At 45.8% G+C, this 16,636-nt stretch overlaps 4 protein-coding genes across 4 annotated transcripts; 2 read left to right on the top strand and 2 right to left on the bottom strand.

Moving 5' to 3' along the window:
* Positions 1-2,673: 2,673 nt before the first annotated feature.
* Positions 2,674-3,685, bottom strand: LOC4342042 (uncharacterized). Its single transcript, XM_015785887.3, has one exon. It carries the CDS (start codon positions 3,601-3,603, stop codon positions 2,878-2,880), a length of 726 nt encoding a protein of 241 aa, XP_015641373.1. The 5' UTR covers positions 3,604-3,685; the 3' UTR covers positions 2,674-2,877.
* A 1,197-nt stretch (positions 3,686-4,882) lies between these two features.
* On the top strand, positions 4,883-5,335 carry LOC136357051 (branchpoint-bridging protein-like). The gene has a single exon (XM_066311781.1). It carries the CDS (start codon positions 4,883-4,885, stop codon positions 5,333-5,335), a length of 453 nt encoding a protein of 150 aa, XP_066167878.1.
* Positions 5,336-5,916: 581 nt separating this feature from the next.
* LOC4342041 (non-specific lipid transfer protein GPI-anchored 9) lies at positions 5,917-7,564 on the bottom strand. Its single transcript, XM_015786642.3, has 3 exons — positions 7,001-7,564; positions 6,446-6,508; positions 5,917-6,232 (listed from the first exon to the last, which is right to left on the bottom strand). Exons 1-3 carry the CDS (start codon positions 7,392-7,394, stop codon positions 6,126-6,128), a joined length of 564 nt encoding a protein of 187 aa, XP_015642128.1. The 5' UTR covers positions 7,395-7,564; the 3' UTR covers positions 5,917-6,125.
* A 7,027-nt stretch (positions 7,565-14,591) lies between these two features.
* Positions 14,592-15,510, top strand: LOC4342040 (21 kDa protein). The gene has a single exon (XM_015786402.3). The coding sequence runs from the start codon at positions 14,671-14,673 to the stop codon at positions 15,271-15,273; it is 603 nt and encodes a 200-aa protein (XP_015641888.1). The 5' UTR covers positions 14,592-14,670; the 3' UTR covers positions 15,274-15,510.
* Positions 15,511-16,636: the final 1,126 nt, after the last annotated feature.

Below are 16,636 nucleotides of genomic sequence, written 5' to 3'. Positions count from 1 at the left end.
CATGGCACACGGCGCCGATGTCAAAATGCAATTTTCGCCGCATGCAAAATTCCCATGCCCGCTCAGCGACCTCTAGCGCTTGCTCACACACGTCACCCTGCCGCTCTCGAGGAGCGCGGATCTATTTCTATGAATATTTTCACCCGTATAATATTTTTGTAAATATTAAAAAAAATAAAAATGAAAAAAAATTATGTTTCGTGCGGTGGCGTGACAGACGACGTGGGCCTCCGGCCTTCGGGTGGGACGCTCGCTACGCTACGAGTGCAAGGCCCGCCGCGACGAGAGACGACGACGACGGCGACCCGCGCGCCGAAGCGATGCAAGTGCGGCCGTGTCCAATCGTCGTCTGCCACCAGCCCACCACTAGCTTCCCTTGTGCACCAGCCTGTCTGATTCTGATCTGGTCGACCACTATCTATCTCTTCTAGCTCCTCGTCCTGCACTACAGTCCACTGCACTGCATTGCGCTGGACTCATGGTCTCATGCTATGCTGACGAGGCTCGGGTAATTGGACGCCTTCCTTCTTGATTATTTATTTTTTTTAATTTTAAAAATAAATACTTTTGAAACTTATTTTCAAAACATTTTGATCATGCTAACCCACCTAGCGTGGCAAAATAATACTAACGCCGCACATCGCGGGGCATTACAGTTTTGTATTGCTATGATGGTTAGAGTGACGTGGCCGAATAACGTTGTCATGCCAACCAGATCGACGTGATAGTTTTGTCTTGCCACGTCATCCAAGGTGGTATGGCCAAATAACACTGACACCAGCCAGACCGGTGTGACCAAATAATGTTGTCATGCCAGCTAGATTGGCGTGGTAGTGTTATTTTACCATACCAATTCTACTGGCGTGATCAATGCTCATATCTTAGAAATAACATTTCAAATGGTTTATTTTTAAAATTTAAAAATAAAAAATCTACCATCTCTTCTAATTAAAATACAGATTTTATCTTAACTTCTATTAGCATATCTTTTAAACCACCAAATGTTATGTTTCCTGTACAAGTTGTTTTAAAATATCAAACAAATATAATTTTTAAATTTATAATAATTAAAACTCAACTAATCCATGTGCTAACAAATTTCTTGTTTTGCGTGCGCTCACTTCATTTCCATTTTAATGTATCACAAGCATCGCCTTAATCCTCCGATCACAACCTAATACAACACTCCTATCTCTTATGGAGATTTTGGAATTGTCATTAGCGGTTTTCTTATATAAAATTCGCCCATGGTTTTCACGTGAATTGGTAATTTGATATAAAACCCTCCCTGTCAACTCACGCCTAAATCTCCTGTTCACCAATATTTAAATTGCTAATTAAATTTTTAAGCAACGGTCAAAATGTTCTCTCCCTCCCACTTGTTCGGTTCTCTAGCTTGCGTGGTCGTATACATAGAATGTTGATTATATGGCACGCCCTTCTAATATTTTGAAAACGATTGTATATGACGCTTTTTTGACTATCAAATGGGCAGATCTTGCGTTATTTCACACTCAAACTGAATCTGATAATTATTCTTGTTTTAATTACGAGAGGCGTTGATTCTGCATGTGCCTAAAGCTAGCTACCCTCACATGAACGCCGGGGGATATTCTACTGTATTTGTGTAAGATCAGGATCTGGCTTTGCTGTGCACACGACGGTATCCTTGCTGGATCCACTGGAGTACTAGTTTGAGTGATGTTTAATCTTTTTTAAGTCGTACTGTGTAATTAAGTAACAAAATTCTCGCCGTTTCGGACAGGTAGTCCACTGAAATTGCACGTTCCCCTTGGCTCTCTTTGGACGTGGTCACGTTGGTTTGAGCTGTTGTTCTTGAGGTCTCAATTGGCAGGATCTCGATGGCGTAATCTCTTCAAAATTTTTGCCCGGTTATCTGGTTTTGAGAGCCGTGGTTGGCTGACCGGACAGATTCTCCATTCTTCTTCAGCGTATAGAAGAATTGCTAGTGTTCTTGGCGTGAACAGGTCGCGGAAAAGGAAGAGGAATTGAACCCGATGAAGGCACCGCCACCGTAATAATCCGATGAATAATCGGTCGTATTAGTATCGTACAGCGACTTTTTTTTATTAATAACCCATAACCTTTATTTCCATTTCAGAAACAGTGTACATGTTTTTATCGTACAGCGACTTGGCTAACGCTTGGCTTAGCAGTTAGCACCTGTTCATGACGTGTTTTGTTTAGCCGACCAAAACGCCGTGGGCGGGCGGCGCGACCACCAGATTTCGCGCGAGACGGCGAGCAAAACAACCGCCCACGTCCCACTCGCCGACACGATGATCGCTGTCACGCGCACCGCGTCAGGACTCAGGAGCCACGACACAAGCAACGTTGTCAACTTCTCGTAGATTCAATCAACCATGAAAGGAGGCATCAGTTCATCAGCAAGAAATAACGTTGGGAAAAGGTTAAATTGAGAAGAGATGGTAATTCTCTTTATATTCCAACACTTCTCTTTACGCGAGGCCTCTTCAAGCCTTTAGTGTGATATAGAAGTGGATTAGCCTTTAGCGTGAAATAGAAATGGACTATAATTTTTATTTAGTTGCACACCAGCCATAATTCGAACTCGAAACCTTTTACTTTACCTTTTACTTTGATATCATATTAAATTGCATGCACCGAACAGTTTAATCCAAAAATTTAAGCTGACGAGGAAAGATGGACCATTCATTTTTTATTCCAACAATAACACACAGTAATCAATCTGTGAAACAATTTGGCACCATATTTTTGACAGCAGCAGGAGAGGATCACAACACGAAAATGACACCGAATCGTTGGTCGACACGAACGAAGTTACAGAATTTTGCAAGGTAAAAATTGCCAGCCGAGATGCATGTCTGATGCTTCCTAGTGCGCGCTCTGGCGCGCGCCCTCCTCGGCGCCGGCGACATCCTCCTCGTCGTTGTCGTTGTCGTCCACCCACTTCCAGTAATGGCGCTTCACGGTGATGGCGGCGGCGGCTCCATCGACGACGACCTCGTCCTCGTGCTCCCCGCCCTCCTCCGTGTCGAACTCGCCGTCCTCGGGGACGCCCTCGACCACCTCCGCGTCCACCGCGTGGAGAACGTACCTGGCGTGGAGCCCCGGGTAGGACGCCGAGTCCCGCTCCTCCACGCGGGCCTCCTCGCCGCCCAGGATCCGGACGCGGACGCGCTCGCCGAGCTCCTCCCGGACGGCGCGGACGGCCGCGGCCTCGGGGGTCTCGCCGGGGCGCATCTTCTCCGACAGCGGGCGGAGCCCGCCGCGGGAGCGGAGCGTGCCGTCGGAGAGGAGCTGCCCGGTCTCCATCAGCAGCGCGCCGCGCCCGTTGCGGATCCGGACGCTGGCGACGTGGACGGCGCGGACGACGGGATGCTGCTGCTGCTGCTGCGATGGCGGCGCCGCGGCGGCGGCGGCGGAGATGAGGACGCACTCCCCCTGTGAGAGCTCGAGGAAGAGGTTGAGGAGGGTCTTGGTTCCCGGCGCCGTGCCCCAGGACGCCAGCGCCGACGCCGGCAGGCGCGAGCCGAGGAACGCCGCCAGCGAGTCCAGCGTCGGGAAGGCCAGCGGCCGCGGCGGCGACGGCGGCCGCATCGCGATTGGTCAGCGCCTCCGCCTCTCTCAGTGGTGGTGGTGGTGGTGGTGGGTGGAATCGCGATTCGCTACGAACGCAAATGGGGAAGAGAAGGGATCGCGTTGCGTCACGTGGAGAAATTTCCACCAGCCACCCAAGGCCGCGTCCTACGGCCCAAGTGCGAGTATGGGCCATAGGAAAGTACACCGAAGGTCCCTCAACTTGTCATCGAGTTACAAAATCGTCCTCCAAGCGCAAAAATAGGTATCTAACGTCCCTTAACTAACCAAAACCGGACACAATAAGTACTTTAGGACAAGTACTATAATATCTCATATGTTGCCCCTAAGAATGCCACATTGGATTGGGTGATGAGGTGGAGGAGAGAAGTGGAGAGAGAGAAGATGAGCCACCCCTAAATCAAGAGGCAACCTCCACACAAATTTCAAGAAGTGTGTGAGAGTATTAGAGATATTGGTATTTGTGTGTTAGAGGTGATACATTGTATGTGTTGCCTCTTAATTCATGAGTGAATAAAATAGATAAATTTGAAGATGGTAGTCACATCTACCATAGCACTTGGCCTAAGTGGTTTTGACCCCGGTTTTATGCTACGTGGCGGCTGAATTAGCATGGACCCACGTAGGCCCCACATGTCAGGCTGCCACGTTAGCCTCCTCTCTCTCTCCCTTCTCTCCCTTCCTCATCCCTCTCTCTCCCTTCTGAGTCAGCTGGCGGGAGGAGGAGGGCGTCGGTGGCCGGCGGCCGGTGACGGGCGTCGCGGCGACGGTGATGGCGGCGACGGCCGACGCGACGGCGGTGGGTGGAGCGGCGGGCGGGCGGCAGGAAGGGGCGGCGCGCGGGCGGGCGGTTGGGAGGAGCGGCGCGCGGGCTCCCCCCCCGGCCGCCGCCCACGAGGCCCACGAGGCAGCGGAACGGCGGCGACGACTCGGCATCGTCCTCGTTGGAGGTGAGCGCGGCGGCCCCACCCTCGTCGACCGCGAGTCGCGCGCAGCCGCCGGGGCGCTGAAGAGGTACCCCGCCGCGGCGTCGTAGTCGGGATTAGGAGATGCCGCTGAGAAGCATCGTGCCGATGGCGAGCGGCTTACGGCCGAAGCAGTCGAGGAGCAACGCAAGGAGCACGTAGGCGGGCATCTCGGCGAGCGAGTTCACCGACCGCCTTGCAGACGAACGGCGGCGGGCGTCGGCGGCGATGGTGGCGACGGGCGACGCGGCGGCAGTGGGGGGAGGAGCTGTCGGCGGGAGGCGGCAGGTGGTGCTCCGGAGGACGACCCGGGCATGCCGATGGCGACGCGGCACCTGAGCTGGATGGCGAGGGCGAGGGTGGACCTCATGCCCCACGTCGACGTCGACGAGCCGGCGACCGTGAGGGCGCTGCTCGAGCAGGAAGAGGAGGCACCGGCGTGGCCTTCCTCCGCCTCCCCTCGGCCTCCTCCGCCTCCTCTTGGCCACGAGCCACCGCCTCGCCGCTCCACGCTGTCCTCCTCCTCCGTGCCGCCGCCGTTCGCGTCACCGGCCGCCGCGCAACGTCTTCCTCCGGGTCGGCCTCCTGCTCCAGCTCGACGGCCAGCGACCTCGCGACCGCACGCCTACGGCCTCTACAACCACTGCGGAGGGCGCGAGCGGCGGGGGGAGGAGCTACGCGTGGACGGCGGCCGGCGGGGGAGCCCGTGTGCCGCTTCCCCCACCGCCGCCGCGTCGCCGCCATCACCGCCGACGCCCGCCGCCTAGGCGCTGCCGGCCACAGAGAAGGGAGAGAGAGATGAGGAAGAGAGAGAAGAGAGGAAAAGAGAGATGAGGGTGTTGACGTGGCCAGCTGACATGTGGGACCCACGCTGACTCAGCCGTTACGTCGGATAAAACCGGGTTCAAAACTACCGAAGGATGTCGGGTGACCGGTTTTATATAATTAAGAGAACTCGCGTATCTGGTTTTGCGGTTCGAGGATGTTTTTTACCCTGATTACAAGTTGAGGGACCTTCGGTGTACTTTTCGCTAGAATAATTAGGCTCATGCGTTGTGTCCTTATTGGGATGGGCCAATTTGGATCGTATTTACAATGGGCCTATGCTTTCTATTTTGGTGGGCCAAATGAGAAAAAAGATTTGGAACGAGAGACGTTCCTCCAAACATTTTTAAAAAGAAATTATAAGTGTGTTTGGATTGAATACGGGATCTTAGAGTTGAAACCGCACACCTCTTACCATTACCACTTTCATTTGTGCTGACCAAATTTCATCCGATGGTTGCTGGTAACTCAAAGGGATTCGGTGACATGTACAGTACTACAGTGTACACAGCCAGCAGGCATATTACTGAACAAAGTCGGACAGATGATTAAGCATGTTTTATTTGGACAGTACAGAATTAAACAACTCTGATTCAACCGAGGAACTGATCGACCGGCGAAGAACAGCAATCTACAGAAGAAAGAATTTTGCCAATACAATCCTATGTACTTCCTCATCATATAGTAGTGACCAACTAGCAAACTTGAAACTGCTCTTCTGGATCTTAATTACTACTGCGCCATGATCGTCCACCAGATGAAGCTGAAGCCTACCAAGGACGATGCACTGATCAAGCTCAGGCGATGCGTTGCGCCTCCGCTCGCCGTTGGCTTGGCCGCTGCAAGATTCAGCAAACAAAAGAGAGGCTCAGTTACAAATTACAGCTACATGTCTGTGAATCACTGGAAATTTCTAAGCAAGCTTGAAATGATCTCATACAGAGAGGTTTTAATTTGGCTGCCAGTTCATACTGTGGAAAACTGAAACATAATCTGAATTGTGATGTTCTGAGTTGACAGCGAAAATTGTTGTTCTAATTAAGCACAGGTACCTGTAGATGCAGCGTTTCCAGTGGAAGCTGAAGAAGCAGCAGTGCTACCTGCAGTGCCGGCACCTGCAGGAATTGAAGAGAGTTCAGATCAGCATCCCTCTGTAAATGATCATATCAGTTTTTTGTGATCTGATTAAAATGCCAGAGATCATGAATTGGAGGCCATGATTAAATTGTGATCCATGATTAATTTGCGATCTCTCAATTATCAGGTGCCTCGGATTCTTGTGAGACCGGAGAGACAACTGCATGCTTTAGCTGGCACTAGCTAGCTAGAGTTGGTGCATCAAACGACAAACTCTCCAGCGAGGAGAGGAGCACTGTTAGTGTTAAACTAAGCAATAATTCAGACCATTATTACTCTAGCTAGGAGAAACAAACAAACAAACAAACAAACAAAAGCAGTAGCAGTCAAACCGCATCAACCACTGTACGTATGTCCACTGCAATTAGTAGCAGCAATCTAGCCGCATGGATCACGCCGTGATCGTCGACGAGAGGAATTAATTAACGAGATCAAAACATTGAGGAAATTGATGGAATTATGTGTGTTACCGGCGGCGGCGGCGGCGGCGGTGGCGGAGGAGGAGGCGGACTTGGCGCAGGCGGAGGCGTCGGTGGTGACGCCGCAGCGTTTGGCGAGGAGGAGGCCCTGCTCTGGCGCGACGCCGAACGCCTGGAGCGCGGCCTTGTTGGTGAGGATGGCGCACAAGCACGCCGTCTCGTTGGCGGCGGCCTCCCTGAGCGGGCCGCAGCACGACGCCGGCGGCGGCGCCGCGGTGGCGTTGAGGTAGCCGCCGCAGGGGACCAGCTTCGACGCGCACGACGGCACCCCCGCGGCCGCCCCCGTGTCCACCGCCGCCTGCGCCGCCGCCGAGCTCGAGGCTGCGCCCACGAATAAGGCCGCGACGACGACCACCACCACGGCGACGAACGCCCGCGCCGCCATAGGTGATCAGAGCGATCGAGTGAGGTCGCGGTGATCGAGCGAGCGAGTGAGCGAGGTGGTGTGGGTAGAGTGTACGTAGAGGCGTTTGTGTGTGGGTTGGGTTGGCGGTTGGTGCATGATATATGGGACGTGTCAGTGTGACACTGCCAGGGAGGTTTAGTTGGCGGCTTGTACGTCGGCTAGCTGGAGTACGTTTCTTTCTTTCCACAGCTAATTAAGCTAGTTAGATACTCCCTCCGTTTCAAGTTATAAACTTTGATAAAAGTAAAACTATTTTAAGTTTGATTAAATTTATAGAGAAGAGTAGTAATATATTTTTAACCCAAGACAAATTTAGGGCATGTTCACTTTGACGTCAAAAAAAACCTTACCAAATTTTAGCAACTTGCCAAATTTTGGTAGGATTTCTTATATAGTTACCAAAATTTGGCAACAAACTAAATGTAGCCACTTTTTTGACAACTTTATCAAAATTTAGTAAGGTTGAAAATGACATCAAAGTGAACAGGCCCTTAATATAAAAATATATTCAATTATTGATTTGATTAAATTAATTTAGTATTATAAATACTATTATATTTATTTATAAACTTAGTCAAACATAAAACAGTCTAACTTTGACCAAAGTAAAAATATATTATAACCTAAAACGGAGGTAATAGAACTCATGCGACGAGTAAGTTATAGGCATTACGCTGCCAAATAAATATTTCAAACTAAATTTAAAATTTATTGATAGTTAAAGTTTTACCCATTTGATTTTAGTCATTTTTTAAAAAGTCAATAAATTATGGAAATATAATATATTATTGTACTCTCTCTAAAGTTGAAAGTATTTAACCCATCTTGTCGACCGACCTGTGTGTTTGGAAAAATCTTAAAAAAAAGGTCGATCGGAATCGGAATGGACTCCGGATTGGGCTTAGCTGGATCATCACAGAAAAAAGCCCACCTTGTTGCTCCAGGCGAACGTGGTAGAGATTGTGCAGTTTTTACGGCCGGCGAGCAGTTGAAACTTGAAAGTTGCAGGGCCTCGCTCGTACTTTCCTCTATTCTAAAATAAGCTCATTTCTCAGCTTACCTACACATATCAATAAAAAAGTAAAAAAGATAAAAATATCATTACTGTATTTAATCTTAATGTAATGATTCCTTTCTTTATCTACTTTCTCTGCATTTATTCAGTACTTATACAAATTCTAATATAATGATTACTAAAATAAAATTATTTAGGACAAACGGTATAGGCTAAAAGAACTTAGGATGGGGGAGTATACCGCGGGTAGCCACTAAAGGACCTGTTGAGGTTGTAGCTAAAATGAACCTTACTAAATTTTTGACATTGCTAAAATTTTAGCAATTTAATAATATTGCTATGTTTTGGTGGGATTTTTTATGTATTTTTCAAAGTTTAGTAAAAAAAATTAAATGGGTGTGCATATTTGACAATTTTATTAAAAGTTGATAAAGTTTATTTCGGCTTGATCAGGCCCCTAAAGCTGCATATTCGTTTGGTCGCAGGCTACTCGCGCGTGCCGGGCGGTCGTATTGCTGTCCAGTACAGTGCGACGATCTCGATCACTGATAAGATGAGCATGCATGTACAGTAGAGGATGGTTCGAGAAACACCACACGCATGCATATGATCGATCGATAGCGTCGAGGGCACGCGCGTAGGACGTACTCTGATCATGCATGCATCCCCTATCGGAAGGACAACACAGACCAGCTACGGCATCACATCGGAATCCAATGCAAAACTGGAGTGAGTACACCTCGGCGGTCTCCTCTGCAGTCCTGTATGTACTCTCTCTCTCTTCTATAATATAATGGATTTTAGAAGAATGTGATACATCCTAATCAATAACGGACACACCCATTAGACAGGGTGGGTCGGCTGGTCCAGCTATGGTCTATGTAGTCCCACATCTCCAAACCTTATTTTAGTCCTATTTCTAACACATTAGTTGCTAGTCTACTATTGAATAATCAGGTAAATCAAGTATTTTAAGTAGGAACAAAAATATTTATGAAAATTCGTGTATAAGTAGTAGGATGTGTCTATTCATTGTACTAGGATATGTCACATCTACCCAAAATTTGTTATATTATAGGACCGAACAGATGGAGTATAATATTGTTCGACGAAACATGGATATGTGAGGATCTGTAGTACCTTTTCCGTTTCATATTATACTTCTTCTGTTCTAAAATATTGTTCGATGATACATGGATATGTGAGAATCTGAAGTACTCCTTCCGATTCATATTATACTACTTCCATTTCATATTACACATCCGGTCAAAATCTCTTATATTTTAAGACAGAGGGAGTAAGTCATTTGATTTTTTCCAAACTTTATTAAGTTTGATCAAATATATAGGAAAATACAGTAATATTTTCAATAATAAATAAATATATTTGTTGAAGGCATATCATGAGAACCTTCGACCAAGGCTGCCAAAACCTGGTGGGCTCGATCGGGCGAAGCATAGGGGGTTCACTAAAGGCCAAGACACTTTTGCCACCTGAGGGCCCATAACAAAGCCCATCAAGGAGCCCAAGGCACAATAGACTCTAGTTACCCTCACAAATGCCCATATCATAAGGGTATTCATGTAAATTCTCCTTACTAATTAACTCTAGGGTACATGAACCCTGTACTCATTAACTTTAGGTTGCATGAGTTTGTACTAAAGCTATAAATAGTCCATAGGGCATGTAATGGGGGATTCAAAATTCCACAAATCAATACACATTGTTTTACTTTTCACTGTGTGAACCACGTCTTTCGACGTACACAGTTGTCAATCGACAATAATATTATCAAGATATATTCTTAGTTAAATATAATGAAACTAATTTGATATTGAAAATATTGCTAATTTTTTCTATAAACTTAGTTAAATCTAATACTTTCTCCATCTACTCCCTTAATCTTTATATTTCATCTTAGCAGACGGAGGAAACGGAGGATTTTTGTGTCAGCGAGGCCGGCAACTCGCCTGGATCGTCGCATGGCCTTGTCGCCGCATGCACGCACGCAGCTGGGATCATAGTCTCAACTGTACACACTCTCTTAATTTGCCGGCTGCAGTAGCATGAGTCCTGTTTTATGTGCTCGTTTCATGTGAACACACACATGCAGTATATGCTCTCCAGTTATGCTCCTCTAACTAGCATGAGTTCTGTTCAGATTGCAACCTGCATATCCAAAGATGCACTGTTATTAATGGGAGCCGTCTATGTCAGAGCTATAATAATTTCTTAATTAAAGTCTACCTATACTTCCATTTGGTGGTGCTTAATCTCAAGTTAATGCACGCAGCTGCTTCTGTCCTTTGGAGTCCCCACTATATATGTATACTCCTATCAAGTTAGGTTTGGTTCACATTTGCTGTAATCAACTAATCTTGCATCAAACTTACACAGTTACACATAACACATCAGTTGCTAGAGCTATCAGCTATGTGATTCAGATCAATATCCATTGCGTGCCATGGTAATGGCAGTTCAGAGCTAGCTAGAGCAGATATTGATCCATTATATTGGTTAGGCGCCCATTATTCCACTTGGTAATAATATCACAAGCCATAGATGGACAGATCGATCGATGCATACATGCATAGATAGACACACATACAGCTAGCCTTCATGCCCATTAACTTGGATCAATCCTAGTTGGAAGGTGGCCTACCATAATTCTCAAAAATACTCTACAGATGGCGCCACTAATTAACACTAATTCAATAGTACTTCAAGCAGTCTAGCACCATTACAGGAGTAGAACGTATAGCATTACTATTACAGGAGTATGTACTCCAAGCAGTCTAGCACCAACAAACATTGCATGGATGTAGACATGCTTGTTCATATAAGTCACAATTCTCTGCTCTTCGAAGCGCAACGACGATCCGCTAACCATTTCTTCACGAATCATAAGTCACTTTTTCTCTGAAAATGCAGCTGGTTTCTGCCACTGCATTGGTTTCATTGTTTCCTGCTCTACATGCACAGCACGAGCCAATCAAGCATACAACTACACAAGAACAGCGCAGTTCTTCCGAATTCAGACACTATATGCAGCCATGCAGGCAGGATACCCTTTGCATTGCAACCATGGATGGATGGGTCGTGCAGTCTGAAAACGATCGATGCTTTTCGTTCGATTAATTGCTTCATTTTTGGTACTACAAGGCTGCTAGTGGCTAGCCAAGAAACAAATGAGACATACTCAAACCATCTTATAATATAAGGTATATATTATAATTGGAACAGAGAATCAGTTTAAATTCATAGTAATAAGATTTGTCCTATCCAAGCCTAATATCTTATATTTTAGGACGGATGGATACATATATACCTTATTTAAGCTCTCCCTAGATAATTACTACTATCTCCGTGTTTCAATGTATGACGCCGTTGACTTTTTATTTAACGTTTGATCATTCATCTTATTCAAAAAATTTATGTAATTATCATTTATTTTATTGTGACTTGAATCGTTATTAAATGTTCTTTAAGCATGACATAAATATTTTCATATTTGCACAAAAATTTTGAATAAAACGAATGGTCAAACATTGATTAAAAAATCAACGGCGTCATACATTAAAATACGTTAAAATACGGAGGGATTACAGCTTGCTTGCATTGCAGGTTCTGTACATAGCCAAGAAAAACTCAAACTGCAATGAGCGAGAAGTGAGAACATAGCTTAGCTAGCTATAGGGGAATGGTCAGCTGCGCTACTTATTGCGGAGATTGAGGTATATATCAGGCTCTTGAATGAATCTTGATTCCCGGCGCCGCGAGTTCGTTCGTCAAAGCGTGATACTAATCCAGAATCCTAAGTAAAGAACCAACTGATAAACAAATCACACGGCATACCTAAGAAAAAGGTATGGCCATGTATCTTCTGTAGTAAAAGCTAGCTCAACGCATGTAAAAGTACATGCTTTAGGGCTTGTTTGATTTAGTGTCCTACCAAAGTATTGGTAGTGCCAAAACTTACGTATGTTTTGGCACTACCAATATTTTGGTAGGATAGCATTTTAGGTGAATGGATTTGGATTGATACCAATTGGAAGCCAAATTTATATTATACTCAGGAAAGTTCTAGAATTATACCAAATTAATCATGGTCATTACCATTCACTTGGCTTCAAACCAAACCATTACATTCACTATTCAAACTACGAAACAAACTGGTAGGGCACATTTTGGCATCAATCCAAAATGGCCCATAATGCTTATACAGTAATATAGTATAGTTACTTTTTTAGATCATAATATAGTTACTTTCTGAAACTTTGATGCTTTCACTTCGATCATGGCCATGTTTAGTTCACCCCCAACTACTCTAAACTTCCAACTTTCCATCATATCACATCACATTCAAAACTTTCCTACACATATAAACTTTTAACTTTTTTCCAAACTTTTAACTTTTCCCAAACTTCCAACTTTTTTCAGGAACTAAACACAGCCCATATATCATGTACTAAAGAACTGTGTTCGGATGCTACTTTTCCCAACCTCTCTCTCTCGTTTCCGCACGCACGCTTTTCAAATTGTTAAACGGTGTGTTTTTTTAAATAGTTTCTATACGAAAGTTGCTTAAAAAATCAAATTAATCTATTTTTTTAAAAAAATAACAAATACTTAATTAATCGCGTGCTAATGGATCGTCCCTTTTCCGTGCATACTGTACACCGTTTCCATCCACCGGTAGCGAACACACCCTCCTTCAAGAAAGTATAGAAGGAATCTACATGTAACATGCTGTTAGTTGGCAGATCAGCATACATACTTTGGAGGAATTCTGTACGGAACATTTTACTTGGCTAAATGCTGACACAATAACTGATATTTTAACGAACTCAGCCTAAACTGAAGGAAAGAATGTGAGTCAAAAGGAGGGTTGAAAATCACAAAAAGGTGTAGGAGACCAAACCCAGAATGGTAGTGAGTGGAGTGGACCAGATATTAGGCCCATGTCCAACTCCAACCATTGCATAATTCAAGCTTTTGCACATGCATGTGCATGTACCTACGTACCACAATTATTTGAACAGGTTTTCAAACCTCATTTAATATCTTCTTTCCCATCAAAATGAATAAGTGTACTCCTCACCCTCAAATTAACCTCATCATGTCATTGCAAAAAATATCCATTATTCAGAAAACATCACACATGATCTCATTCCGATCCAATGCTCTCTGCATAAATGTATCTTACTTATACTATGATTTGATTTGCGATAGTTCAAATTTTGAAACATAAACAAATATGTGCCAATTGGAGTTCATTAGGAAGATGAGTGTGATGTGGATGGCATCACATGAGGTGGAGGTCCACCAGAGCACGGGAGTAGGCCGGATCCCATCGCTTGCACTGCACCCGACTCGATCAGCTTCAGCTCGCTTCCCACGGAGACAACCACACGAGATTTCCTCTCTTTCTCACTAGACACTAGTCTCCTCCTGCTCATGGCCCATCACGTGATCGCACCTCTTCTTTTGTGGACATCTTCTCTCATTTTTACTCCTCCTGATTCTGGAATTTTCTGTTTAGGTCCCATTCTTGTCACAAATGTAACCCCTTGCCATGCTCTAGTTATGCTCGGCCATGTTTTGTAATAATTCTGGTTAGGTCCCATGTTTTGTAATTTTTTTAAATAAAATCATAAATATAAAGTTTTAATAGAAAATGTACCGTTTAATAGATTGAAAAATGCATATTCATGCATCATTTCTCACTCTTCCAGCTAGGATATTGATAACGTGGATAGCTATTCAACCTGCTGAATGTTATTGTACATGCTCTTAAGAGAGAATAAAAGCCTATCGGTAAAAAAGAAGTAATGGGGGTAAAGTAGTTTATCAAATTTTTTTCACACTGAGCTGATGCATGTTGTGGTCCCTTTAACAAGGTAGATTATCTTTATGCCCAATTGTCTATCTATAGCCAACATCAGCATGGAGCAATAACCGCTCTAGGTCAAATAATAGCCTTGCAAATTTTAATACTCACTAAATAACTAGACTTTTCTAGAAAAATCTCCACCATGTCATAGTACAATGTCTTTATCCATGCAAGGTCCAAACTGGAAAGGAATTTTGTAAAAAATATTAAGTATTTCCAACAGTTTTTTCCCTCTCCTTATAAAAGTTGGTGCTGGTCAGTACAAAACAATCATTCAAGTGACCAAGCAAACACACAAAGCGCCACTGTGTAGCTCACTGCTCACTCATCAACCAACTTCCTCAATAATGTCTCGCTCCAGCCTCGCCATGGCGCTCCTCCTCGCCGCCTTCGCCGCCGCGGCGACGGCGAACAGCGGCGCAGCGCCGGCGGCTAGCGACTTCATCCGCAAGTCGTGCCGCGCGACGCAGTACCCGGCGGTGTGCGTGCAGAGCCTGGCGTCGTACGGCGGGGCCGGGGCGCCGCCGCCGCGGAGCCCGCGCGAGCTGGCGCGCGCCGCGCTGTCGGTGAGCGTGGACAAGGCGCGGTCGGCGTCGACGTACGTGGGGCACATATGCGGCCCTGGCGGCGGCCGCGGCGGCGCCGGCGGCGCGGGCCCCGTGCGCGACTGCCTGGAGAACATGGCGGACAGCGTGGGGCACCTCCGCGACGCGGCGCAGGAGCTCGGCGGCAACATGGGGCGCGCCGGCTCGCCGGGGTTCAAGTGGCACCTGAGCAACGTCCAGACCTGGTGCAGCGCCGCCCTCACCGACGAGAACACCTGCCTCGACGGCCTCTCCCGCGGCGTCGACGCCGCCACCCGCTCCGCCATCCGCGGTAAGATCGTCGAGGTCGCCCAGGTCACCAGCAACGCCCTCGCCCTCGTCAACCGCGTCGCCCCCGCCAATTAAACATCTACTCCTCCTATAACTAATTAAGCTTTTGTTCTTGGAATCTTGGTCGAGTTCATCTTCGTCATGGGTTAATTAGCTCAGTTAATCTCGATGCGTCGTCGTTGCTATGGTTGTAACATATACTGTACTGCTAGTTAATTATCAAGACTTAATTAAAAGAGTCGATGTAATATTGTAATGGTTGAGTCTTTACACCGAAGATGGTGAGGAAATTAATCCGTGTTTTGCTTGCTAGGTACAATTATCGATTACTGTTTGATTGATTGTTTTGCTGAATATTATTGTCACATGAGGAGGAACAGAAACAGATGAGAGAAAATCATCATCAGCATCACCAAACAGGGAAATGAATGGATCTTGAATCGATGGGGACTTAGAACAGGTTAAGGAAGGCGACGTTTCTTTCTTCTTGCGTGGATTCATCGGAGTTTCTTGTTCCTGGTTGGATGAACTGTAGCCAAGATTGGATGGAGATGGACACCAACCTTGCTGTCCTGGCATGCTCGATCAGTAAATGAACGGAGTGCATTTGTCTGCTCTGCTCCTTACCTATACGTGATGAATTGATGATGATCATGTGGTGTGGACGTTAGGGTTTAATTGCAGAGCAGAGCCAAATTGAATGTTCGTCGGATTGAACCAAAAATCTCGTGCAAAGTTCGCAAAAACCAGTTCGCTGCTGTTCTTCTTTGGTTGTTTGGCTACAAGAAAACTGCTGGTCCCATAGACAGAAATGCGAGAAATTTGCATGATTTTTTTTTGCCTCCAGAACCAACAGCAAGATATGTATACAGATCAGAAACCATTGTGGCATTGTACATCTGTACTGTAGTGTACTGATACGTGGCATGGGCGTTGGCCGTTGGCCTGCCAATTGGCGACGCAATTATGCCAGTCGGATTGGTCGGTGATGTCCTTATCTAAATTTTAGATTAAATCTCTGAATAATCCCTCGCAGAAGAACAGTAGTATGCCCAAATAAATGGGACCTTTGTGTCAGCATTCTTCTCGGATTCCCGTTGCCATGATCGGTCTGATGCTGATTAAGCAAAGCGTGCATTGTTACTGGTAGGTGAGGGTAAAATACTTACAGGGAGACTGATGAGGGAGCATTTTTGCATTTTAGATGGATTGACAGTGGCGCCGCGCAGCTTGTACATAAGTCTCCTTTGAAACAAAGGACAAATAGATGAATTCTACAGGAAAAATTTGAATCCTATGGGAGCAATTCATATGAGGACCTCTGGAAGAAAGGATTATATCCCTAAAATTGCTTTGGAATGACATGTTTAATGGAATTCCTTTTTTTGCTTTGGATTTTTTTCTCTCTCTTCTACATACTGTGTTTTTCCTGTACTTC

The sequence above is a fragment of the Oryza sativa genome, chromosome 6 (genome assembly GCF_034140825.1).
Source record: "Oryza sativa Japonica Group chromosome 6, ASM3414082v1".
Taxonomy (NCBI): Eukaryota; Viridiplantae; Streptophyta; class Magnoliopsida; order Poales; family Poaceae; genus Oryza; species Oryza sativa.
Note: the sequence above shows the minus strand (reverse complement) of the source record. Positions and strands in the feature narration are given on the sequence as shown.

Coding starts and splice junctions, on each gene's coding strand:
- LOC136357051 (XM_066311781.1), top strand. CDS start 4,883: ATGCCGATGGCGACGCGGCACCTGAGCTGGATGGCGAGGGCGAGGGTG.
- LOC4342040 (XM_015786402.3), top strand. CDS start 14,671: ATGTCTCGCTCCAGCCTCGCCATGGCGCTCCTCCTCGCCGCCTTCGCC.
- LOC4342041 (XM_015786642.3), bottom strand. CDS start 7,394: ATGGCGGCGCGGGCGTTCGTCGCCGTGGTGGTGGTCGTCGTCGCGGCC. Junction 6,509..7,000: donor CGCCGCCGCCGCCGCCGCCG/GTAACACACATA, acceptor CAATTCCTGCAG/GTGCCGGCACTGCAGGTAGC. Junction 6,233..6,445: donor TGGAAACGCTGCATCTACAG/GTACCTGTGCTT, acceptor TGAATCTTGCAG/CGGCCAAGCCAACGGCGAGC.
- LOC4342042 (XM_015785887.3), bottom strand. CDS start 3,603: ATGCGGCCGCCGTCGCCGCCGCGGCCGCTGGCCTTCCCGACGCTGGAC.